This window comes from Oryctolagus cuniculus, chromosome 15, assembly GCF_051225735.1.
Source record: "Oryctolagus cuniculus isolate XC-2025 breed Fujian yellow rabbit chromosome 15, ASM5122573v1, whole genome shotgun sequence".
Classification (NCBI taxonomy): Eukaryota; Metazoa; Chordata; class Mammalia; order Lagomorpha; family Leporidae; genus Oryctolagus; species Oryctolagus cuniculus.
In genome coordinates this window covers 27,935,870-27,961,299 of record NC_142881.1, presented here as the reverse complement: position 1 = coordinate 27,961,299, position 25,430 = coordinate 27,935,870, and the positions used below count along the sequence as shown (strand labels likewise).

Sequence of the window (25,430 nt, the reverse complement as noted above, 5' to 3'; positions counted from 1 at the left end):
GCACCACACACCTTACAGCCTGCCTAACCTCTCCTTTCCACTAGTCTCAGTCTAATCATCAGCAAGAGATAAGGCATTCTCTCCTAAGTACCATGAAGACAGTTAATAAAAGTATTTTGCATATTTAATGTTACCTCCTTATTGGTGATTTTAAATTATTCTTGATTAAGTCAAATTTATACAGGCCTTTAGCTTTACAACAGCACTGGGCATTATTACTTTTCTCTTAAAGGAGTAGGCATTAAACAACCTTTTAGAGTTGTGCCAGTATAGAAAGGAGAAACATGTTTCAAGTGTCTAGTTTGAATATCTCAATCTTCACAATCCCTGACTGTGCGCAAAGAGTCAGGTTAGTGGTTGTGGTTGATTGGCATCATCAAGGAAGCAGTGATGTTAACGCATGAGTTAAAACCAACAAAGGGTTGGAAGGGAAAGATGAAGGAGCAGGAATCCTGCGGGAACTTCGGTATTTCCTATCCTCATCCATTCCAGGAACGGTGCCAACAGAGAGTACCGTCGCACCCTCTCTCCCAAGAAAACACCTCCGTTTTGGCTCAGGGGCTCAGCTACCAGGAACACATACAGGGGAAAGGAGGTGAACGACAGGAAGGAGAGAAACAAATCTATGCTTCAACACAGGAAGAGTCCCCTTGTAATACGGCTCAGAGCAGGCCAATGTCAGTCACTATCAAGCTTCTCCTTTCACTCCTGGCGGCAGAACAGACTAACAAATTCCCCACTCAGTGCCCAGCCCTGAAATTTCTTTATCTTCTAGCATTCCTTCCCTATCCTCACTCCAAGACCTTGGTAACAAAACACAGATTGTTTTTTCAAAATCTCCCTGTATTTAAGCCAAATATATACACCAACATAGACATAGCACAAAGCAATGAGACTATAAACAATGACTCCAGCAAAATAGTTTTCCACTCTGTTCTCCCCCACAATTAAACTTTGTATAAAATAACCTAATCACCACTCGTTTTTAAGAACCTATCCAACTGGTGACGACCCTGGAGAAGCTGCTGTGGTCCATCAAGAAGGCAACCCTTCGTCCCTTTTTCATGTGCTTTTGGTTTTTAATAAAGACAAACTTTTCTATTCCTATTACCCTACCATACAGAAGGAGAGCGCTAATAATAAACAGACAACTAAAAAGCCCTGGGTCGAACAAAATGGAAAATGCGATGTGCACCACACTCGAGGCAGAGGCAGGACGCAGCTGGCGCTCCTACAGAGCGCGGGCAGAGCAGCAGCCCCTGGGCCCAGGCACGGCCATTTTCCGCTAATTCTCCCTCTCTACCCAAAAAGCTCCCCCTTCTCTTCAACGCGAGGGGAAGGAAGGAGGCTGGAAGGGCATTTACATCTCTTCTGCAGTCACTAAATCCAAATTCCACCTCAGACGCTTAGACTCAATCCTCAAAGCCACAGCGTCATCCCTCGAGAGCAAAGTGCAGTAATGGGAAAGAGAGCGGTTTTCCGGGCTGCAATGGGTCTTCACAGGAGGAGAGTGCTGGCCAGAAAAAAAAAAAAAAAGAAGAAGAAGAAGAAGTCCTAAACAGAGAGGGCCCAGTGCCAGCCGACTGTGCCCGCTTCCCTCCAGACACACCACGCCTGCGTGCGGACACAGCCACTCCACACGTTTCTTCCTGCAAACGCAGAAAACGCTGCGGAATAAGATCCCAAGCTACAAATAAGTTTAACTCAAGAGGCTACACCAGGCTCCTACCGCCGCCTCCTCGGGAGCCGGCCTGGCTGCAAGCCCAAGACGGGTGGGGTCAGGCTTTACTTAGCAGCCAGAGGGGAACTCGACGCCGAGGAGGGCGTACGGGGAGACGCGCCCGTACCGCTTCTCCCCCCGCACCACAGGGCCAAGCTGCAGACTTACGGACGTAACAGCCTCTCAGAGGCCCCCGAGGCAGCGCCAGCCCCCCGCCTCCCTCCCCAGGACCTGCTGCGGTACAGGCAGGGCGGGGCGGAGCGCTCACCTTCCACCACGCCACAGAGGAACCTCCGAGCCCCTCCGGCCGCCCCGGCCACTGCCGCTCCCCCGGCCCCGGCTGGGTTGTCTTCTCCAGGGGCCGGAGCTGCTGGCGGCTCCAACGACGCCCCCGCGGAGGCGGCAGGGTTGGAGTTGAGCTCGCTCTCCCGCTCTTCCAGCGTCGCCTGGCTGTCCTTCTGCACCATCCTCCTGCCCCCGGCCGCTGCGACCTCTGAGGGTCCTCTTCGGCCTCCGTCGGTTGGGCTGCAAGCCCGCAGCCCTGGAAAGGGCCTCGGCTGCAAGCGCGCGCCCCTCCTGCTCCTTCCCCTCCCCCCTCTCTCCGCAGGGGCCCGAATGCCCGGATGAGAAGGGCGGCGGCACCGGCGCAAGCCCTTTGTCAGCCAATGCCTCCGCCTAAGCAGAGCCGGAAGCCTAAGCAGAGAGCGAGGCGGCAGGCTCTTGTTCCCTAGAAGCAGAGGGCCAAAGCTCGTTTTCTGGCTTCCAGTTAACCTCCGTTGCCCTCCCGGTAATCTCAGCTCTTCCGCTGTTTCTTCTGGAAGCCCCTAGGTCTCCTCTACCTCTGCCTCTACCGCCCGCTTCCTGTTTATCCGCACTGCGCCTGCGCCACAGACCGGCTCAGACCGGTCCCCTCAGCCCGGCTCCCCCTCCTTCTTTGAGGCCAACCCATTAACTTTCATTCGTAGGGGGGAAGTAGAACAGAAGAAACGCAAAACGCCCAAAGTAATGAAGGCAGCGGAATATACCACTTATGCTTGCCACCCTCCAGACCTAGCCTGGCACCGTGGGACAGACCATTGCCTCACCCGTAGAAGGGGAGTATGGGAGGAGGCTGTAGCCGGTTGGGGCAATTGGGAGAGGGGAGGTAGGTGAAAAGAGAGGTGTTTACTCTTCAATGCGCAGGCGCGGAAATGAAGCCTCTAGTTCTTAAAGAGGAAGGAACTGACCTAGTTCTTGTGGAGTTTCTCATAGGTTGGTCATTACGTCTCCCTGGCCCAGGCTCGGTTCTTTGAAGACACCATTCCAAGTAGCTCAGCTCACCCCTCTGCCTTGAGCCATTTCCCGCCACCCACCCTCCCCCTGACGCTAATCCCCTTTTAAAATGCAATCATTCGTTCATCCCTGCAGGCAGCAGACACCCTCTGGGCTTGCCTCCTGCTGGGCTCCGGAGCCTCTGTGAGCTCACCGTACGGGGGTGGGAACAGCAGTTTCCGCATTGTGTGCCCAAGTGCTGGGCAGCTCAGAGGAGCTAGTGACTGACTCCTCCGAGGCGAGGCGGTGGCTACAGCTTCTCTTCTTGGCTGGATCATAAAGGATGAGCAGACGTTAGCCAGTTTCGGGGGGGTCGCGGGGTGGGGGCAGCACTGCAGGCGACGGCGGAGTCCGAGGCGGGAAGGGAGTGTGCGAGGGGCCATGAGATCCCTTGAGTTTCAGCACCAACGCCATTTCCTGAGGAAGCCTTCCCTGAGCGCTAGATGGTCTTGGTATCCCAGGCTCCCTGCCGTAATGCACTTTACCCTTAAATTCGGTTACATAGCTGTTTTTAAATTTTTTATTCATTTCTTTTCACTTTTTGAGAGATCTTCCATCCCCTGGTTCACTCCTCAAATGCCTGCAACAGCCCAGGGCTGGCCCGGGGGGAAGGCAGGAGCTGGGAGCTGCACCTGGATCTGTGAATGAACATCCCCTTCCGGTTATTCAGGCTTAGGATTGCCCACCTCAGGCCTGAACTGATGTTTGACTCCTCTACTGCTAGCCCGACTTGCAGCTCTAGGCACTCCGCTGCTTCATTTTGGGTTCTGGATTATTGAGAGAGGGGTTAGGATTTTTTATTTTTCTTTTATTTATTTTTTATGGAACACTGCGCAAACGTGTCACTCTTCTGCAGGAGCCATGTTCATCTTCCCTGTATCATTCCAATTTTTAGTGCTACCTCAGCAAGCACAGACCAAACATTTTGTTAGGGGACCTTTTGTGATGACAGCTGGGGCCATAACCAGCTCCACTGGGTATTGTGGGCCTGTGGGGGACTTGGGAGCTGTCCTTCCAGTCGATGCTAACCCTTGGTTTTGTGACATTTCTCTCTGTGTCACACCTCAAACTGCCACCAAATCAGCAGTCACAGTGTCATCTGCTCTCCACAGTCCTGTGGCTCAGACAAGATCAAAGGCTCAGATCTGTGCTTCTCCAACTTGAAGAGGAGTTCTTGACACACAGCTGCTACACACTCTCCATGCCACGCCTCCTCCTACCACCTGTTGCTACAGTAGCAATCAGTGCTGACTAGGCTCCTGACAAATATTACAGTACCTTGCCCTCAGAATTTAGATTCTAATTGAAGGAAACAATAACTCAAACTGATATGGGCTGCCAGTATCAAAGGTGGTGGCTTAACCCACTGCACCACATGACCTGCACCCAGGCTCCATTTTTAACATGTTAACTTTAAGTGCTCCAGGTCCACCTGAATGTGTCAAATGGTGATTGGGTATATAGGTGTTATTAGAGCTCAGAGGAGAGTTATGAGGATATAAACTTAGGAACCTCTGCATTTAGATGCTGTGTATGCCATTTTTTTTTTTTTTTTTTGAAAGCAAAGTTATGGAAAGGGAGAGACAGAGAGATCATCCATCCACTGGTTCACTTCCCAAATGACCAAAACAGCTGGGGCTGGACCAGGCTGAAACCAAGAGCCTGTACTCCATCCAGGTCTTACCCCTGGGCCATCTGCTGCTTTCCCAGACACGTTAGCAGGGAGCTGGATCAGAAGTGGAGCAGCCAGGCCTCAAACCGATGCCCATATAGGATGACAGTGTCACAGGCACACCTTAACCTTCTGCACCACAGTGCTGGCCACGTAGGTGGTGTTTAAAGCCATGAAATTAGGTATGAGTGGCCCGAAATTTAGAATTGAAGTTAAAAAGGATGAATCTGCAAGGGAGGGCTGGGAAGGCATGGCCAGGGAGGTGGGAGGAAACCCAGGAGAGTAGGAAATAGTGCAAGGCAAGAAAGGACAATGTTTTGAGATGGAGCTGCTAACACCACCTGGGTTTTTGGGCAACTAACACCACCTGGGTTTTGGTCAGTTTCGAGAGAATCTGACCAATGGCCAAGCTAAGATGATGTGAATGCCAACCTGCTGGCTTTTTCTCATCTGTGTGTCCAAGTTGTGAGCATTTCTCACCTCACTAACAATTCTCAGCTTCAGACTTCAACTTCCCCTAAACTAGGATCTTATTCTAAAAACAGACTGTTAGGGTGAGCATTTGATGTAGTGGGAAAGAAGCTGCTTGGGGCACTGGCATCCAATAGCAGAGTGACTGTGATCACTCCTGGTTTCAGCTTCCTGCTCCCTGCCACCCACAGGAGGCACCCAGGTTGAGTTCCTGGTTCCCAGGTCCTGGCTGGCTTCAGCGTGGCCCAGCCCTGGCTGTCACAGACATTTGAAGAGTAAATCAACAGGTAAGAGCTCGCTCGCTCTCTCTCTCTCTCACTCGCTCGCTCTCTCTCACTCGCTCGCTCTCTCTCTCCTGCCTTTCAAATGAAATACAAATTAAATACAAATTAAAAAATGGAGACTGTTAAAAATGGAGACTGTCCCCATATCTGACACAGTTACATACACATGCTCATCTATCCGGTACCATTCTTTATTGAGTGTCAGCCCCCCTACCCAGGCTAGGATGGCAAGGGAAAAACAAACCTAGCCCAAGCACTCAAAGGGCCCTCAGAGTGTATTAGAGAAGACGGCAACTAATTACCCAAATAAACACATGGTTACACACTGAGCAGTGCCCCAAGGAAAAGCAGAGAGCAGGCCAGCCTGTCACGGTGTCATCTCACATAGATTCTGCACGACATGCAGTCTCCATCCTCCACCCCCAGATCTCTCCTGTGGCCCAAGGCCACCCTTGACAGAGAGGGGGGGTTGGGTTTATTTTCAGTCCTGCCACAAACTCACAAGTCCTCTCCCTCCTCTGCGTCTGTTTCCTCTTCCGTGAAATGACGGCTGGGGTTACAGTAGATCCCAAGCTCTTCATACATGGGCTTCAAGGATATGAAAGTACATGAGGGCCAGGCATCGTGGTGCGGCACATTGAAGCTGCCACCGGGACACACACATTCATATCACGATGCCTGGTTTGAGTCCTGGCTACCCTCCTTCCCCATTCAGTTTCTTGCTAATGGGCATCCAGGAAGGCAGCAGGTGATGTAGCTCGAGTATCTGAGCACTTGCCACCTGCATGGGAGACCCAGATAGAGCTCCCTTCTGTATAGGGCCCACAGCGTTAACCCAGTCTCTAATCTGATGACCTGAGCAGCAGATGGTTCTGAGATGGTACTCGCAGCGAACACAGATGACCAAACAATGAACGCTGGCAGTGAGTTTTTCTTCTTGGCCACCATTCCCATCCGTTGACCTCGTCAGTGTTTACAGTGGGGGAGGAGACGTCATTTTCCTCCTTTGGACGGTGAAGCTTAGTCACCACGGAAGGGTCCCCAGAGAAGGAATGGGAGGGCTATCATGGGGGAGGGGGGACTGTCCAGGAGCAGAACAAAGAAAGGGCTGGAACATACCAGAAGTCTCTGTCACCCTTCAGCCATATGCCTCATGATGACCTGCCCTGGGTCCACTCCATCTGATCCCCCCATTGTTGCTGGATGGGGCACAGACACAAGTGTACATCTATACTGGAGCCAAGGCTGGGACGTTAACACAAAGGAATTTTTCATCAAAAACTAAAGAGGACATTCCCCCTCTGCCCCCAAAAAGACAGTTCTTTGAGATGAACTTAAATCGGCACAGCAGAAACTCTTGACTCAACTTGTAGGAACGTCAGCCAAAACACAGCTTGCTGGGCACAGTTTTCAGGACACTGCCGTCCCATGCTTCCTCCTTGTCTCCTCTCAGAACCTGGGAGATTCACGCAGGGCCTGTGGCCAGGCGGGTTTGCAGCCATTCCAGAACCTATGTCTCAGCCCCCTGCCGAGGTGCGGCCAGACTGTGGCTGCAGGTACACGAGTTAGGGGTTGTGTGGTATTTGTAGGGTGTGAGGGACAAAAAGGCAGAGACAGCAACCTGTGCATAGCCGTTGTGTTTTATTGGATCTGGTGTACTTCTTATTTTACAAAATATACAGAAGAGCCAAAAATGCAAAGCAGTCAGCAGTGTTCTGATGGAAAGGGGGCCCCCTGGGGCCCTTCTCTTCAGATGCTGCTGACTGGGAGCTAAATGGGACAAGCAGGTATATTAGGGGTGGCAGCATGGCAGCGGTGCTGGCAACCACGTGGTCCCTGCCCTCTATCTGTGCTCAGGGACATCTCTGGGTAGACTGAACAGAGCAAAAGGGAGACCCCAGGGAATCGAGGAGGCTGTGTGTAGTTTAAGTCGAGCCTGGGTTGTTTAAAGATTCTAATGAAGTCCCCACCCTGCATTCAGATGCTATGCCTGCCTCCTGCCTCCCTCTTCCCCTCGTCTAAGGCATCCGCTGGGAGAGCGAAAGGACCGAGGTTTGGGAAGGTCCCTGACTCACTCCATACCTCCAAATCTAGAGGACGTGGCAAATGCAGACTCAAGCCTTAGCCATCAAAGCAGCTGAGGAGCAGGCCGGGCAGGCAGAAAGTGTGGCAGGTGTCAGCAAGGACATCCACCCCTATTCTCATTCTCCTGCTGCCCCCACCACCAACACAAGCAGGAGGGTGGGGAGGAAAGAATTCTAGGGATGTGGCAGATAACTGGATCCCGGGCTCTCCTAGGAGACTAGGAGGGAATGGAAAATTTCTGCAGTGTTTCCAAGGAGATATCTTCCAAAAAGCCTAGAAACTCACATTCTGATGGAGGGGGGATAGCAGACCTGTGGAAATCGGAGCTACAGCCTGGCACGCCTGAGCTCTCACAGTCTTCTCAGGCCTTCCTGTGTTCCTGCCCAGCCACTTCCTAGGACCTAACCAGCAGCTCAGAGCCATCATTTCTTCCTCTACATCCTTTTCCCCCTCTCACAGGACTTTTCAAAGGCTGGTCTGAAAAGCCAGCTACTGTACTGGAGAACAGAGCATCCTCACTGGGTAGGGAATTTTAGGGGAAATGTTTATGAAATCAGGGAGGGGGAAGCACCATAGGAGGAGACATTCTGGCTAGTGTGAACATTTCTGGAGTGAAGGTGGGAGGTGTGGCAACAATTCCTACTGCAGGGGTGCCCTCAGCACTGGGTGTCAGGCAGGAAGGGGGTCAAAGCTGTTGGGAGCTGGGAACACCTCCTAGATGCACTCTGCCCGCTGTCTGGCCCTTTCTGCTCCAGGGATCTGGACTAGGGAGTCCCCAGACTCTTGGATCCCTACAGCTCTCAGAGTAGGGCTAAGATGAGGACAGACCTGGGAGAGAAGGTGAGGTCTGCCTAGACTAGGGCTGGAGTGTGGTCCCCTGGGATGCACTAACCCCCTCTCCTGGGGAGCTAGATGACATTGTCAAAGAGCTGCATGGACCTCATGATGTTCTCGTCCTGTGGCCATGGTGCAGGGGAGGCAGGTTGCAGAAAGAAAGAGAAAGAGCTTGTCAGAGCCAAGGAGAAGGACTCTGAGTCAGAGATGGGGACGTTCAGAGGCAGAGAGGAAGGAGACCCCAGAGGCAGGGATGGGGTAGGCCTCTCCCAATCATAAAGGAACAGGACTGGGGTGTGGAGTAAGCATGGGAGGAGGCTGTTCTACATCACTGAACGGGGCCCTGAGTCCAGGCCAGGGAATGAAGAGGGCAGGGGCCTGTACCTTTTGACAAGACTCAATGAATTCCTCAATGGTCACCACTCCATCCTTGTTTCTGTCCATCTTCTGCGAGGTGGTGGCCAGGCAGGGATGACAGGAGGGAGGCAGGCAGAATGCAGGTAAGTTCCCTGTTGGTTCCTGGCCCCCTTCCCTTCCCTCCAGGACCCTCCAGTCTACCCAGCCCCGGGCACCTGGAAGAAGCTCTCCACATGTTCCCTTGGGGCCTCCTCGCGGAGTGCAGGGTACGTGTACTTGCCCATCATGTCATAGATGGACTTCATGATGTCGAGCATTTCCTGTTGGGACAGAGAGAAGGGGAGCCCTCCTCAGAGCCTCTAGCCTCCAAACCGAGAGGCCTACAGCCCAGGACAGACCTCAGCCCGGCTGGTGATGCACACGGGGGTCGAGCTTCCTTCCAGTGGCCGTTGGCACCCCGTACCCTCCAGCCCCAGCCCCCCAGCTGCCCTGCACCTCCTTAGTGATGCAGCCGTCCTTGTTGAGGTCATACAAGTTGAAGGCCCAATTCAGTCTGTCATCTACCGTTCCCCGAAGAATCACCGACAAGCCAGCCACAAAGTCCTAAGAAGGAGGCAGAGGGGAACCGTGTCTTCAGGAACCCCTTACTCCACCCTGGATTTGGCCCGGAAACCCCAGAAAGCGAGCTTCGCTGGCCCGCCTCCCCTGCTCACCTCGAAGCTGACGGAGCCGTCGTGGTTGGTGTCAAAGGCATTGAAGAGAAAAGTAGCGTAGGTGCTGGAGTCTGCGGGCCGCGCGAGGCTAATCAGCTGGGCTCCACACAGGGCGTGGGGGTGCTCTTGCCTCTGCAGAGCCCCCTGCCCCGCAGCACCCCAGCTCCCCCACTCAGCTGTTTCCCTCACCTCCTTGAGGAAAGAACTGGGAGTAAATCTGCTTGAAGTTCTCCTCATTGACGATTCCGCTGGGACACTCCTGCAGGAGGACCAGGCTGAGGGCAGAGACTAAGCCCCTCCCGCCGCCGCCCCTCCCCACCCCCACCCGGCAGTGGTCAGAACAGGGGAAGCATTCATGATTTGGGGGGGGGGGGGGGCTTTTGGCCAGGGGGTAAGACTTCCTCCCCAGTGCACACGTGAAAAACATGGAACTAAATCGCGGGTGTACAGCTACAGGTCTGGCCTCAGGCCACCACCCGCCTGCCCAACTGCTTCCTGGGGCCAGCTGCAAACCCAGGTAGGCCCCGGCCCGTCCAGCCTCCCCTTCACTCACGTTCTTGAAGCCTCGGTACAGGACCTGCAACTCCTTGCGTGTGAACTTGGTTTGCTCCTGCAGTTGTTCCAGACCCTCGGGCCGGTGACACACAGTGGACAGTTCAAATTCATCCTCCACGCTGTCTGCGGGGAGCGGTTGGGGGGACAGCCGAGCCTCAGGCCCAGCCCCTCCGGCCCCCCTTTCCAAATCGCCGACCCACACACCACCCCCATCCCATCTCTGCCTGCCGGTTCCCCGGACCCTGAGCCGAGGACATCAAGGGAAGGAGAGAAGACGCTGGTCAGCTTCCAGGTCTATCAGCAGTCCAACGCCAGACCTGGCTTCAGGGCCAGCGATCCGACTCAGCGCGCGCTCCTGGGCCCTTGAACCCTGGAGGCAGGGAAGGCCCCCCAGCCGCATCTTCGTTCCAGAAAACAGGGTTCGAGAACTGGCGTCCGCGGGTCGCAGCTCCACGCCTTCCTGGACTAACTCAGGTCCATCCAGCCCTGGCCTTGCCCCGCCCAGGCCCTCCCCTCCCCAGTCAGGCCCCGCCCGCCCCGGCCATGCCCGAGCCATGCCCCGCCCAGCTCCAGCCAAGCCCCACCCCCAGGCAAGTGCCCCTCCCCCCGGGACCGTAAGTCACCTGGGTCCAGCGGGCGGGGTCTGTGGGGGCGGAGGGAGGCTGGGGCGGCTAATGCTGAAGGGAGCGAACTGTCACCGAGAAAGCGGAAGACTGCAGACACACACCCCGCCCCGCACACGCACAGCGAGTCGCACAGACCTGCGTGTTTCAACGCACGCCCCCTACCCCGCACTCACACGAAACGGATCCCACGCACACTTGCTTGCGGGACTCACTCCCCTTTTTCCGAATCTACCCGCTTGTGGGACCCATCGGAGTCAAACCCAAAGACACGCTCAGATCTCTACAAAACGGGCCCTGACAGCTCTCCAAACGCAACACAATTCCGTGAGGCTTGCCAGCTGAGGAAACGGAGGCCGCGCTCGGCTCCAGGTCACTCGGCTGGGGACCAGGCTGGGGCAGGACGCCCACGGACCCTGGAGGCTGGAGGAAGGCGGGCTCCATGCCCTACACCTGCGTCCTACTCCTCGGGGCACGCGCGACAAACATCGCGAGGTCCAAAACATATCCAAGGGCGGAGCGTCTACAGAGAGTCGCAGGCGCTCCACCGCGGCTCAGCCACCCGCACACCCTCACACACAGCGGGTCTCCTGGACCCTCGCCCTCCACACTGGCCACGCCCGGTGTCGCAGGCCGGTGACGCCCGCAGGCACTCAGCGACCACATCCACACACAGGGGCTTCATCTGCACACAGGGTCTGCGCTGCTGTTGGGCCCGGCCTGCGCCCACCCGACTCTCTCCACGCTGGTCACGCCCACACACGCGCAGGTCTGCCCCGCCACACACACCGGTCACTCCCTCAAACTCCAGGCCCGCCCCGGCTCACTGGCCACGCCCACACGCAGGTCCACCCCGGCTCACTGGCCACGCCCACACGCTCTTGTCCTGCCCCCCCCCCCGCCACGCCGGGCACGCCCACACGCATTCGGCCCCGCCCCGGAAGCACAGGAGAGGCACTTGCTTTCACTGACTGAGGGCAGGACTTGGGGCCCGCAGCACGGCAGCAGCTTGAGGAACCGCTGCTTCAGCGCTTTTTTAGTGGGCCCCGGAGGGTGGCCTAGGGAGAGAGAAGACCCCAGGAGGGCAGATTAACTCCCGCTGTGCTTCTGTTGCTTGTCCCTCCCCGCCTGTTAAACAACCGCGCCCGCCCGCTGGGAGCTGGGCTGGGAAGGAAGAGGGTGGGGTGGGAAAGAAGGAATGGTGAGGGGCTGAGGGCGGGGTGGGGGCATCAGGAGGGGAGGCGGCCCAGGCTGGGAAGCACAGTGGGTCTCACGGGCATGGGAAGGCTACGGAGGCGGGGTGTGGGCACTTTGTCCAATGGGATGAGGCTGGCAACAGCCAGGAGGCAAGGGGGAGGTGGCAATGTTTGTGCTGGTTAGAGTGGTTGGAATGTGCTGGGCTCTCAGGATGATGTCCAATCCTAAGGTAGCCTGGGTAGTAACCCCCCCACTCCCACCCACACCCACACACACAGGGTGGCAGGGATGTACAGCGACACACAGAATGAGAAATCACAGAGGGACAGATGCCTGTGACAGCTTGATAGCCAGTAACTCACACCTGGTAGCCTACTGAGCATGCACACACTCGCACACACACGCACACACTTTGACCTAGTATTCCTGAACACAAGCATGTACAAACGTGACGGAAGTAAAACATGACATGACATTGGAGACCCACGTGCACCCTCTCATGTACACAGACTACACAATGCACGATGACCCAGGGACATCAGGACACACATCAAGGTAACCATGCTGCACACCATATCTTACTGCGACCTAGGTCCCCACAGCATCCAAATACCAAAGGCAGCTCCTCACCCAGAGGCTTCATCCGCTCTGGGTACATCCACATTTCTTTCCTGCAACCCCTCATTCCAAGGCACCCGCAATCTCCCTGCCCGAGGAGCAGGGTCCATCACCAGCTACCTCGTCTACCCTGAAGGCATGGTCCTTGCTCTGTCCTTCCCGGATGGCTTGTTCTTTGAAGGTGAAATGGTAGCAGACTGATCTTGGAGACAAATATTCTGGCGCACTATGGGGCTATCCGGGTCCCGATGACCACAGCCCCCTCCCCTCTCCTTATTTCTGCTCATTCTACAGCTGTAGTTGCATCCCAGAGAGTCCCTCAGAGTTCCTGTGTGTGTGTGTCTGTGTGTGTGTGTCTGTGTGTGTGTGTGTGTCTGTGTCTGTGTGTGTCTGTGTGCGTGTCTGTGTGTGTCTATCTGTGTGTGTATCTGTGTGTCTCTGTGTGTGTCTGTGACTGTGTGTGTCTGTGTGTCCATGTGCCTTGCAACCACAACCACCGAACACTTCCAGAGTCCTGGGCCAGAGCCCAGTGGACCCGACACCACTGGCTAAAGTTGGCCTCAGTCCATTCCTGGAGAGGCCTAACTCCCTTTAGTTATAGGTTACTCTCTCACCCCAACTTTCCCTCACACCTCATCCTCCTGAGCCAGGCCCTTCTCCCAGGAGGTAACTGCAGGAGGTACCATCCCCTCTCTTCTAACACAGCCTCACCTCCTCCCACTCCATCCCAGGAGCTATGGAGAGGTGGGAGGGAGGAGGTGGGCTGGGCAGGGGATCGATGGTGGCCTGGCCCCTGGCCCAGGGCTCCATTAGCCTGGACTTTGGTTTCCCGAAGCCGGATTGCACTTGGGGCCTCTGATGGTGTAGTTGCCTGGCTGGGGGCAGCCCCCACCCCCGCCCCGCTGTTCTCCCCTCCTCCTGCCACCACAAGTCCCCTGCCTACTCCCAAGCCTCACTCTCTCCTCTAAGCTACTCTGAAGGTGGGAAGAGAAAGGAGCTGCCTTTAGCCTACAGGATGTCAGGGGTCATGGATGGCCCCTCTTCCTACCAGTCTAAAGGGGATGGCAAGTTAGAGCCCAACAGACTATCTTTTCCAGATTGGATGAGAACAAACTCAGCTCAGGCTCCCCAGTTCCAGCTCCCACATACAACCCCAATAACACAGCAGGAGATAAGAGGGTGGGCTGGGAGTTTTCTGCTCTCACTAAGCCCTGAGCAGGCAATCATGGGTCTTCCTCGTGTGCTCAGCTTCCTTCACATCTTCCCAGTTCTCCTAGGTGTCTACCTGCAGCCCCTTGTCCTGGTTCTTGCCTGCTGTCCTGTCCCTGGCACAGCCTGGCCACAGCCATGTCCCGGAGCCCTGCAGTTCTTGTTTTGAAGAGGAGGGCAAGGCCACAGCTCTGCAGGGAGAGACAGAGGTGCTCCCCTCTCTGCCTCCGACGTGGTGTGGCTTCCCCTACTGACTTTGGAGCGGGATGGGGATCTGGTTTCCACTCACATTCAGACTCTGGATCCTGAGGGGAGGTGGCAGAGGCAGCGGGGATGCAGAGGCTTGGGGAGCAGGGTCCCTGATCTGACCCCGCCACACTCCCCAGCCGGCGCTGAGCTGTGAACGTTCATTTCTGAGGTTCCCGCTCCTGTCCCTCCAGGACCTGCCTCCATCCCAAGCCTCGGGTATGGAGCTGCTATATCCTTGGGGAACCTGGGAACAGCCACAGATCCTGTCCTGCTTGGGCTTGATCACATGCACCGTCTCACAAAACCACACGCCTGTCACTCTGACACATGCAGTCACCTCCCTGTCACAGTAGCAGGCTCACACGCCCACATGAACACAGTCACACCATGTCCCATACACTCTGTAACCTACACCTGCCTGGCTGGAGGCGCGCAGATTCCCGCACCTCTCAGAGCCACTGGGGGCCCCCAGAAATCTGGGGCTCAGGCTCCTTGGAACCCCCCTCCTGATCTCCCAGATCCTCGGCTGCACCCCTCATCACCCCCCAGAGGTCCTGCCCCCAGTCCCTCCTGCCTTGATGGCCCTTTTTTTCTCTCTCAGATGCCCTGGCCGCAGGACACCCTTCCTCACCTCCCCAGCTGCTCCCCCTGCCCCCAGGAGACAGAGCCCTCCCCTCCCGGGTGCTGCCGCGGCGGCCCTCCCTCTGGCCAGCAGCTCGGACCTGCCCAGACCTGCCCAGACACCTGGGTTACCTTCCAAGGAGACAGGCTCAAAGAGGCCGAACTGCTCCAGGACCTTGACAAACAGAGCGAGGACCACAAGCACAGCGACCATCTCCAGCCCTTCCAGGTTCATGATGGGCCCAGGGCATGGCCGCCGCCTCTCTCCACCTCCCCTCAGCCCAAGCAGGACGCCCGCAGCCTCCCTCCTCTCTCCCTCCCTGCATCTCCTCCCTCTCCCCTCTCACCCCGCCTCTGCCCCACAAGCTCACAGCCACAGCCGCAGCCTCTTCCTCTTTGTGCGGCCACCTCAGCCTCTGCGCTGGCACCTCCCTGGGAACCTCTGGCCGGAAGGCTGGGGGGACAGGCCAGGAGAGGCCCGGGGCCAGAGGATGGAGGTGGTGACCCATCTCTGTCCCCAGGAGGGCTGCCTGTGGCTCCTCTGTGCCAAAGGTGGGGAGGGGGAGTGGAGAGAGGAGCTGTGGTTGGTGAGAAGGCAGGGAAGGGCAGGGTGGACGCCGCTGGGTGCGACTATGCAATGGGCACCTTTGTCAGTCGGTGGTGAACGGGGCAGAACGCACTGAGGGTCTCGGTGTTCCCCGCGAGAGTATTCCTGAGTGTCAGTGTGGGAGGACACACATGTGTCTCTGTGTGCGTCTACCTGTCGCACAGGTGTGTGTGGTGTGGACGGCCATGCCTTTCCGCCCTTGTGTCCCTGGGTGTCTGCGGTGAGTGGGAGGGGCCGGAGTACCTTGCCGTGTGCAGGGCTGAGGTGCCTGTGGTCCAGCAGGGCTGCAGGGTGTGGGTCGGGACATTGGTTGGTGGGCATGGAGGAGCCATAGGATTTGGGGTGTGGGTCTGTGGGTGTGCACCTGGGTCGGCATGGAGCCACACGAGGAGATAGCGGGGAGAAGCGGTGACCTCTCTTGGAGCAGGAGGACACTGCCAACATCGATCCAGTTGCCATGGAGACAGTGAGGTGGGAAGCACTCTCTTCCCACAGGCCACAGACAGTGAAACTGAGGCCCAAGGGAGGGAGATGAGGTGTTGGAGCTTGGGCAGGAGAAAGGCCATTTAGCCTGTTCATGATCCTCTGGGGAGGGAACTTGCCTGTGGACCAAGAGACCCAGGCTCCTGGGAGAGGAGGGGGGACTGTGCTCTTCTCCTCCTGGCTGGGACCTTATCCAAGAGATGCTGAAGTCCTGTCTGCACCTCAGGAACTGTGACTGAGCAGATGGAGCAGCAGGGGCCAGAGGGAAACCTGAGCCCTCCACTGGAGCCACCCATCCCCCACCCCCAGCTCTGCGGGAGCACCCCCTCCCTGTGGGTGTGTGTGTGTGGTCTGCAGGGCCAGTGAGCCACAAGTCAGGCCTCTGCATTGACCTCACCATCACGACCACTGCTGGCTGACAGTGAGCGCTCGCTGTGTGCTAGATAAGCTGCCCTGTGCTCCGAGACGCTGTCACACTGAGTTTTCACAAAACGCCACAGCCACGCAGTGCCACTGTCGCACACGACAGGTGCAAAGGCTGGGTCTAACCCAGTCTGCCTCTGAGCCTGCACTCTATGCCCCCACACCACCTTGGCTCCCTTCATAGGAAGCCTGCCCACCAGGAGGCCCAGTCTGGGGGGACTGACCCCAGGGGGAGCCCTCCCTCCTATCCAGCCCCAGGTGAGGGGTGGGGATCAGTGCCCACTGTCCAGGTTGAAGTCCACTGATTTGCAGTTCCAGGGGACCACCACTGGGGGTCAGGCATCCACCTCACACCCTATCTTACCCCGGACTTCTCCCCAAATAACCAAACACCCAGCCAAGGTGTGGGAAGGGCTGCTGCCAGCAGGCTTGGACTTGGGCTTGCCCCTCATCCACCCAGGGGTGTGTGTGTGTCAGGTCAGGGGTTGCTGGTGGTTTCTCACACCTTAGAGGTTACCGATTGACAGACAAGACCAACAAATAGCTCCCCAGGACTTTCCAAATTCCACTGCTGGCATTTAATGCCCTCGCCCGCATACTGGTAGATCCCTTTGTTTGCCTTGGCCTCCTCACTGCCCCCCAAACCCACCACATTCAGTCCTGTCTCTGTGTCTTGGCTCCCGGCATCCTCTCTGCCATGAAGCCACCTCCTGCTTCCGCTCGCCTGCAGGGCTTGCCTGTCCTCCAGAGGCAGCTGGAGCTCCCTCGTCCTCGCGGCCTCACCATCTGCCAGGTACCTGAATTCCCACTGAATTCCTGTCAGTCCCTCAAAACTCAGCACCTGCTTCTGGAATGTTATTGGTGAGAGAGTGAAAGGAGTCAGTGTGGCACAATAGGTGACAGCGTGGCCTGTGGTACTGGACTCTGGTTTAAATCCCAGCTTTGCAACTTGCAATGAACTGGGTGAGTTCGTAATTCCTGTGTGCCTGGGTCTCCCACCTCACATGGTTGCTGGGGTGAGCAAATAAATAAATAAATAACACCTAGGGAGCCAGTGTTGTGGTGCAGGGACAACCACAACCTGTATCAGAAGGCCAGCTCCAGTCCCAGCGACTCTGCTTCATATCCAGCTTCCTGCTAATGTGCCTTAGAATCAGCCAATGAAGGCGTAAGGCTTGAGTCCCTGCCACTCACATGGGAGATCCAGATGCAGTTCCTGGTTCCTTGCTTCAGCTTGGCCCAGCCCCCGCTGCCGGGGTCCTTTGGGGAATGAACCAGCAGATGAAAGATTTCTGTTATTCTTTCAAATAAATCATGTAAAAAAAAAAAAACAACACCTGACACAGAGTAGTCACTGAATATATAGCACCATTGTTAATAACACAGCTCTCCTCCTTCCACTCCTATAGCTCTTGGCAGTTCACAAAGCATTTTCACAAACATGATTGCCTTGGTGAGTTCTCAAGACAACTCCATGCAGTAGGCGGTGAACACTATTGTGCCAGTTTCACTGATGAAGTAAACAAGGCCCAGCGAGGCACAAGGACTTGGTCAAGATCACCTGCTTAGAGGGGCTGAGGCAGACTTGAAGCCACATCTCTCTGCATCACTCCTGATTCCTCAAATAGACTCTGAGCTGCATGAGAGCAAAGACTGTTAAACACTTGAATACTTGAACCTACGCAAACTAAGTGCCAGGCTCTGGGCTGGTGCCATGGAACAGGTGAGCCAGCCACAGTTCTGGCACTTCCTGGATAGGAAGAGGGCCACACTGAGACAACTAAGGCATCAAATCATTTAAAAATATTTGTACTTATTATGTGATAGAAACTGTTCTAGGCAGGCCATAAAAATGAGCTATAGTAAAATCTCTCTAACTGGCAGGCCAGGAAAAACTTGGGGAAATGTTTTAAAGAAGATGTATTTATTTGAAAAGCAGTGAGAGAGAGAGAGAGAGAGATCTTCCATCCACTGGTTTGCCCCCAAAATGGCCACAACAGTCCAGACCAAAGCCAGGAGCCTGCAGCTCCAGCCAGATCTCCCACATGGGGGGCAGACACCCAAGTACTTGGGCCATCTTCTACTCCTTTTCCAGGCAAATAAGCAGGAAGCTGCATTGAAAGCAGAGCAGCTGGGATTTGAACTTGCACTCTGAAGTGGGTCATAGGCTACAGGACGCCAGAGTCGTAATCAGCAGCTTAATCTGCTGTGTCCCAATGCCAGCTCCCCCTTAGGGTAGTTTTTTAAAAAAGATTTTTAAAATTTATTTGTATGAGAGGTAGGGTTACAGATGGAGAGAGGGAGACAGAGACAGACGTCTTCCATCTGCTGGTTCACTCCCCAAATGGCTGTAATGGCTGGAGCTGGACTGATCTGAAGCCAGGAGCCAGGAGACCTCTGGGTCTCCCATGCAGCTGCAGGGGCCCATGCACTTGGACCATTTTTTGCTGCTTTCCCAGGCCATCAGCAGAGAGCTGGATCAGAAGAGAAGCAGCTGGGACATGAGCCAGCATCCATATAGGATGCCTCAGGTGGAGGCCTAGCCAACCATGCCACAGTGCCTCCCCTTAGGGTAATTTTTGAACTTGTTCTTGATGCGTGGCTCAAACATCAACCATCCACACTAACCAAGGGATCAACATTTATCGAACACATTTTGTGTCTCAGACACTTCACATGTACTCTCACTTAGCCTTCGTAATCAACCTGAGAGCGGGCTCTAATATTCCTGTTCCTGCAGCTGACACGGCCAGAGTGAGAGGCAGGGCAGCCAGTCTGCAGGGCGACTGAGGATCGGAGAGTGGTTTTCCCAGGTAACAGCTGACGCGCTGATAAAGAATAACTAACCAGAGGCAGTGCTCTGCCGGCTCTCCCAGGCTGTCCTGCCTGTCCTCGTGGCATGTCAAGGAGTCCTGGGTGACTACTGCTTCCTTTAAGTTGGGGGAGATGGGTGATTAAAAATAAAAACGGGCTGGATCACACGAAACACTGGATGCCAAGCCCGAGGGGTTAGACTGCAGGAGGCACCACAGAGCACCCAGCTCCCTGCTTGCTGCTGCCGACCGCACGTGCACAGACTGACAGCCCCGCAGCTTCTTCCTGGACCCTCCTTGTCCTCTCTTACTCTGCCCTTAACTCTCAAAGATCACAGCCAGCCTCACAGAGCCTTGCGGTGCTAAATGAACCAGGGCTCTGGCAGAAGGAGTCAGGATGGAGTTCCTCCAGGCTGTCTTCCCTCCTCAGAGACGGCTCAAGGCTCAGGGCCCTGAGAGACTTGCTCAGATCTCCCACGCCCCTCACTCCAGTGCCACTGGACTTCGCTCTTTGCCCAAAGGAGTGAAACCCTAAGGGAAGGGGCCGGCACTGTGGCATAATAGGTAAAGCTGCCACCTTCGAGGCCAGCATCCCATATGGACACCAATTCGAGTCCTGACTGCTCCACTTCTGATCCAGCTCCCTGCTAATGCACCTAAAAAAGCAGGGGAGGATGACCCAAGTGCTTGGGCCCCCGCACCCACACAGGAAACCCGGAAGAAGCTCCTGGCTCCTGGCTTTGATCTACCCAGCTCTGGCAGTTGCAGCCATCTGGGGAGTGAACCAGCAGATGGAAGACCTCTCTCTCTTTATCTCTCTCTCTCTCTCTGACTGTAACTCTGCCTCTCAAATAAATAAATAAACCTTAAAAAATAAAATCCCAAGGGAAGTCCTTCAGGCAGGACTCAGGGGGACCATGCCTTGGTGCTGGCCCTCCGGGACCCCTCAGATCTCACGCCAGAGCCACCTCCCATCAGTTGTGCACCTCCCACAGGTCCACGCTGTGGCAGTGCTGCCTGTGGGGGCCCTGGCCCACCTTCCCCAGGCTGCCCTTGCTCCCTCACCATTCCTCAGGGAAGCCCCAAAGCCCTTTCTCAGTCCGACAGACCCACTCCAGCCCCAGCCAGGCCGGGAGGCACTGCAGCCCCCAGCTGCACCCAGTGATTAATGACTTCCCTGGATGGCGGCACTATTTTGGGTCCTGGAAGTCATGCCTGAAATGATTGAGAGCTGGCCCTGCCTGGCTCCAGCCATCTGTCAGTGGGGACAGGCCCAGGCAGGGGGCTTCAGACGTATGCTCCCCAGGAGACTTCTCAGTCTAGCTTTGGCACAGCCCCATCGCCCCTCCTTCTGGGGGAACACAGGCCCTACCAACACCCCAGGGGCTAAGTGGGTACAAATGGAAAGAGCTGGGGAACTACAGATCCCAGAATGCCACGGGGGAGGCTGTTTTAGTCTCCTGGAGGCTAAAAAAGTGGGGAGGGGATGCTAGGTTCTGCGGGCCCTGCCCAGGGAGCCTGAAGCAAATCCCAGTGGAGATGTACAAATCTCAGCAAGGCCACAGAGCACCCACAATCCACACGTCACCAAAGTCCACAAATCTCACAGCAGGGTCCAGCCTCACAGAGGCCACACAGCTCACCTGGAGATTCTGAGCCCCCAGCCCTGGAGCACAGAACTTAGAGCCACGTGCTCTGTTCCACAAGAAGCCCAGGGCCGCGGCCCCAGGAGGCACAGTCCCGGGGATGCCAACGTGGCGACACAGTCTGTGGACTCCCAGGGGGAGACAGGGCAGTGACAGCCCACCCCGGCGGTCCAGCCTGGTCTCAGGGGTTTTCCTTCCTGGACACTGACCCATCTGCCACCCCCAGACTCCCTTAAGCCAAGCCGACCAGAGAGGGGCAAGGCCTCTTCTCCAACAGCAGCCCCTCACCCAGGGCCCCTCCTCTGCCATCACTGGGAAGCCCCGGCCTCACCTCTCCTTGCCGAAGCCTCAACCTCCCTTCTGTGGCAGGGACCCCATCCCTTGCTCCACCTCAGTCACACGGATCCGGCCCTTCCGACCCTGGACTTTGAGAGCACCTGCTCCCTTCACCTGAAGCAGCCCTTCCCTCCCCACCTCACTCACTTTCTCGGGGTCCCGCCCCTCCCTTTCCTGGCTCCTACCTGGCGACAGCGACCCAGTCACCAGCTGGTAGAGGGATCGCGCTGCCTGCCCCAACGGGCTCCGGCACCTGCGGGGGCAGCGGCTCATGTTGCACCGGGAGCTCTGTGGCCAAGCTCCGCCCGCAAGAAAGACCAGAGCGCTCGGGTCCCCGCCCCAACGGAGGCAGCCGTGCGTGGGCGGGCGCAAGCTCTCAGCCTCCGCTCTGCTCCTGCTGGCGCGAGGCGGACTCCCCCGGGCGGGCCCCATCCCCTGAAGCCCTCGCCCCAAAGTTCCTGGACTGGGGTGGGGCGGGAGGAGCGGCGCGGGCCGGGGACGTCTTCTGTGTTTCTGGCGGGGAAGCTGGACACACACGGGTTTTGGGAACAAAGCTGGATGGAGAATTGACCTCATGTTTTATCGCGCCCTGTCAGCCCCTCCACCTCCCATCAAGCCCCTGCCCGCCCCCCGCCCCAGGTTTGTATAGCAATGCGAAGGAGTACGAGGACACAGTTGTCATGGCAACTCCCCACACTACCATAGTTCTGGGACCAATGGGAGGAGGAAGAGAGAGGCCGGCGAGGGTTTTTGGGGTGGCGAGGAAGAGGCCGCAGCGCTGGGCCCCACTGATACTCGGCTCCTGGTTCCCACTCCCTTTTTCTCCGGTTCGTTTGCGTCTCTTTATCTCGGTCGCGCGCGCTCACAGGCTCAGCCGTTATGTCGGCTGGCCACCAGGCAAAGGCGTCGAATGGGACACCCCCCGACCTGCGGTCCCCACACCCACTTCTCCCGGGCTCATCCCTGTCAGGTCAAACCCGAAGTCGAGCCTTCCAGGAGCCTCTCATGCCTTCAGACTCCTAGAAGAGCTTGCAGGGGAGACAGAGTCGTAGTCCTTCGGCTAGGATCCCATTCCTCAGGTTTAAAAGCCTACACTGGAGAGGCGAGAGTCACCGCCCAACTCTGTCCAAATCTTGCCGACTTCAGTTGGCCACAGTCCCCATTTGGGATCAGCTCCGCACGTATGGCCGCACCGAGCCACACGGGGGCGCCGCAGTCCCGGAAACGACCCGGGGCCGGAGGGCCAGGCCTGGGCGATCCCGGACGGGGACCGGAGCTCAGGCCTGGCCAGCCGGGTCCATTCGCTTCCCACCTTCTGCTGTTCTCTCCCTGCTTCCATTAGGGCAGCACTTTTCCCCCACCGACCCGCACCACCCAGCGGCTCTGGAGGGCCAGGCCGACCTGAGGGGTTAGCTGGGGGGCGGTAGGGCTCGGATTCCTGAGTTGGGGGGAACACACCTGTCTTAAGCGGGCATGGGGAAGGAGAGCAGTGCAGGAACCTGTGATGCCCTGAAGTATAACTTCGGGGCCGCCTCCTGCTTGTCGGCCTGATGGGCCAGGGTGAGGAGAGCTGGAGACTTCTCCCTGTCGGATCTCGGGGGCCCCGCCTGCCAAGAGAAGGGATCGGGAGCCGGGGCACGCGCTTCAGCACCGCGGACAACGCTTCCCCTTCGGCCTCGGCTCAGGCGCCTGGGGAAGCGCTCTGCGGCGCCGCCTCCCATCAGCCTGCGCCCCCCCCCCCATGGGTCTCCAGCCCTCCTTGGAGAGGAGACCCCCCTGGTAGTCCGAGTCACGTGTGGAGCTATCTGCTTCGCCTGGTGACCAGGCCCTCGATCTGTGACGCCCGTCAACATCGGCCCTCTCTGGCTCCCTTGGGAGGCTACCAGGCAGGCAGGCAGACAGGAAGTAGTGCTCCCCATTTTACAGATAAAGAAAAATGAGGCCAGGAGAGTACAGTTCAGTTGGTGTTCGTCCATTACCTGGCTGATCTGAGGCAATGTAGGCTCCAATACCAGCGCCCCCTACCTCACCTCTGATCCAATCAGCCAAGTGGGGAAAGGATTAAAGCAGGAAGCAAACACTGACTACTGCGATGCTGATTAAGGTCCCCCAGCCCTCGATACTCTAAGGAGCCTGAGCTGATCGTGGGAGCAGAGTCGTAGCAGAGCTGGGCCTTTGGATGGATTCCATCCTGTTCTGGGGCACCGCTGGCACTCTGCCACACCTGGAGCCTGCCTGAGTTGAAGGCTTCCCCATCCGGGGGTCCTGGCAAAGCAGCCAGGGCCTCCCAGGGTCAGTGAGTGGAGAGGACACCTGAGCCCCAGGCCCCACTTCCTAACTGCACCACTCACCACCTTTCCCAAGGCTCCAGCTCAGCCCCCTTAGGAAGCCCCAGGATCAGGCCCTCCCCTGCTTCCCCCGCTTTGTTTCAGCTGCAGGGGAGACAGCCGCCCTCCTCCCACCCTGCTGAAGTTCTTACGCAGGCTGCCAAGGAGAGGCACAAACACACACACTGCGAAATGCACACGAGGTGATGCAGTCACCAAACAAACACTGGTCTGCCTGCCAAGCCCAGAACGTAGGCAGAGGTCCTGGCCTCACACACCTTCCCAAGGTGGGGACGAGAGGGTGCCCAGGCAGCAAAGTGCTCTGGGGGCAGGGAGGGGGAGGCCACATGGTCCGCCCCAGGCCTAGAACTGCTCTTTCTGGCTCTGCAGGAAGGCAAGAAGCGGTGTCTGCTTCGGGGTTTGGGTGACGTTTTGGGAGGGCTGTGTGGGGTGAAGGGGCTTCTCTTGTCAGAATGATCTGAGTCCTTTTTCTTGGACTGGGGGTGGGGGAGCTGAGCCAACACTAAACAAAGCACCCCTACGTTGGCCACATCCTGGACCCAGGGGGTGGCCCTGGCTCCAGGATGGGCAGCTGGACACAGAGCCCTTCATTGGGGCCACATGGGCTATTTGTGGAAGACTTGTGGAAGCAGCAGGGATCACTGAAGGGCTTCCTGCACCGGGAAGCGAGAGGCGGCAAGGGTAAGACACGTCACGGACATTCACAGAGCCCCACTGCAGACACCACCGCACAAAAGTACACAACCAGCATTACACACTCACGGAACCGTCTCACAATCACAAAACACAACAGAAGCCAGGAGGTTCACAGTCATAAAGTCTTACAAAGTGACACCATCACAAAGTGGAGCCCTGCCACATTCTGGCAGTCACATGCCACCTCAGACAGAATCACTCCAAGCACAGAGTTGCACATACAACAGAGACACACGGTCAAAACAACTTCGCCGGCTCAACCAACTGACAAGACACAATCGCACTGCCACACGCAGTCACACTCATCCTGGCCGTCACCAAGTCGAGGGCACATGGCAACCAGCTGTGGGAGGTGCACACAGAGACACACACAAGAATGACAGGTGCTCACGAACGTAACACCTCCCACTCTAGACACCCTCCCAGCCCGGTGTCATACGCCCACACCTGCTGCCTCCCTACACCTGCCCCACCTGCTCCTCCCCCACCCCCCTCACGGGATCCAAAGCTTTGAACCCTTGTCCTGCCTTCCAGACCAGCGGAGGAGGGGGCGGGGACTGCCTGGAAATAGGGGCAGAGTGTGGGTAGAGGCCAGGCCAGGGTCAGAGAGGTAGGAGGGTCACGGGGGATGGAATCCACCCTCCCTCCCGCGACCCCCACGCCAACGACTCACCCGTGAGCTGGTCGTAGGAGCCGTCCAGGTCTCGGGAATCGGACAAACTCTCCTTGCGGCCCTGGCCCCGCATGGCCCCCGGCGCCCCCCTCCCGCCTGGGTCGTGGGAGGGGGCGCCGGGTGGCCGGGATAGGGCGCTCACACGGCGCCCCCTGGCGGCGTAGCACGCGGCCGGGGCTGAGGGTGGGGAGAGTTGGGTCTGGGGCCGGGATGCGGGGCCTGCTCCGGGGACCTGGGACAGGAGCGGGAGGCTTGGGCAGCAGGTGAGCGCAGAGCCGGAGGCACAGTCGAGCTGAGTGCGGAGCCGGAGCCGAGCCGCCTCTCCTCCGCCCCCTCCCCGCGGCTGTCACTGCCGCCTCCCCCCTTTGGCGCTGCTGGGATTGGCTCCCCCTACTCCCGCCCCCCACCCTCTGCAGCTCGGGGGAGGCACCCGGTGACAGGGTGAACTGGAAAGTGCGGGAGCGAGGCTGGCTCTCCGGCAACACTACCCCCTAACCCTGAAGGCACGGAGCTTGGTGAGGGGTGGAGGGAACAGCGGGGCCAGAAGGGCCCTCCCCAGCCCCCCCCCCCCCCCCCGCTCGCGATCTCGGGCACCCCTTCCTCTACTGCCAGCACCGTGCCGGTCAGGCAGAGCCCAGCGTGCCCCGGGCAGCCCCTATTCCCTGTTCCTCTAGGGGCATCTGCCTCCGTGGTCCCAGCCGGTTCCCCCCTACTGAAGCCGGCTGGAGACGCACACCAAAGTCACATGGCAGGCTACGGGAGCACAATTTTCTGTTCTCCCAAGTTTCAGAAGGACCCAGACTCCCTTCTCCTGGACCCTTTCTCTGGGCCCGGTTCACTCTCAGGGGTCTTCTTTCCTGGTCTAATAATCCCCGTTTGGCCAAGT

General features: G+C 57.4%; 2 protein-coding genes and 1 non-coding gene across 14 annotated transcripts in view; all 3 read right to left on the bottom strand.

Moving 5' to 3' along the window:
* Nucleotides 1-2,604, bottom strand: part of OGA (O-GlcNAcase) — a 36,184-nt gene extending 33,580 nt beyond the window's left edge. For all 5 annotated transcript variants that reach the window (XR_016221978.1, XR_016221977.1, XR_016221979.1 and 2 more), the window contains exon 1: nucleotides 1,989-2,604. Coding sequence is in view for 1 of the 5 variants with exons in the window: in XM_002718669.6 (XP_002718715.1) it covers nucleotides 1,989-2,187 (199 nt within the window). In the remaining 4 variants the exon portion in view is untranslated. The remainder of the gene's footprint in view (nucleotides 1-1,988) is intronic.
* A 1,237-nt stretch (nucleotides 2,605-3,841) lies between these two features.
* Nucleotides 3,842-3,944, bottom strand: LOC149121941 (U6 spliceosomal RNA). Its single transcript, XR_016222252.1, has one exon. It is a non-coding gene; the product is annotated as a U6 spliceosomal RNA (small nuclear RNA).
* A 3,136-nt stretch (nucleotides 3,945-7,080) lies between these two features.
* On the bottom strand, nucleotides 7,081-24,873 carry KCNIP2 (potassium voltage-gated channel interacting protein 2). Of its 8 annotated transcripts, XM_070057327.2 has the most exons (11): nucleotides 24,545-24,754; nucleotides 11,588-11,683; nucleotides 10,626-10,679; nucleotides 10,001-10,125; nucleotides 9,637-9,706; nucleotides 9,448-9,518; nucleotides 9,230-9,337; nucleotides 8,950-9,054; nucleotides 8,762-8,824; nucleotides 8,436-8,499; nucleotides 7,081-7,228 (listed from the first exon to the last, which is right to left on the bottom strand). In XM_070057327.2, the coding sequence occupies exons 1-10, from the start codon at nucleotides 24,615-24,617 to the stop codon at nucleotides 8,452-8,454; spliced, it is 813 nt and encodes a 270-aa protein (XP_069913428.1). In that variant the 5' UTR covers nucleotides 24,618-24,754; the 3' UTR covers nucleotides 7,081-7,228; nucleotides 8,436-8,451. The 8 variants fall into 8 exon arrangements, with proteins under 8 accessions (XP_069913428.1, XP_069913433.1, XP_069913429.1 ...); XM_070057332.2 differs by having other exon boundaries at nucleotides 7,081-8,499; nucleotides 24,545-24,873; XM_070057328.2 differs by lacking the exon at nucleotides 10,626-10,679 and having other exon boundaries at nucleotides 7,081-8,499; nucleotides 10,001-10,121; nucleotides 11,584-11,683.
* Nucleotides 24,874-25,430: the final 557 nt, after the last annotated feature.

Bases quoted from the DNA above. Each gene is read 5' to 3' on its own strand.
- KCNIP2 (XM_070057332.2), bottom strand. From the start codon at position 24,617: ATGCGGGGCCAGGGCCGCAAGGAGAGTTTGTCCGATTCCCGAGACCTG. The intron at 9,707-10,000 runs GTGAGTGAAGGG...GTCCTCCTGCAG, and splicing joins TGTACCGAGGCTTCAAGAAC to GAGTGTCCCAGCGGAATCGT. The intron at 9,338-9,447 runs GTGAGCAGGGGA...CCTCCTTCTTAG, and splicing joins ACGGCTCCGTCAGCTTCGAG to GACTTTGTGGCTGGCTTGTC.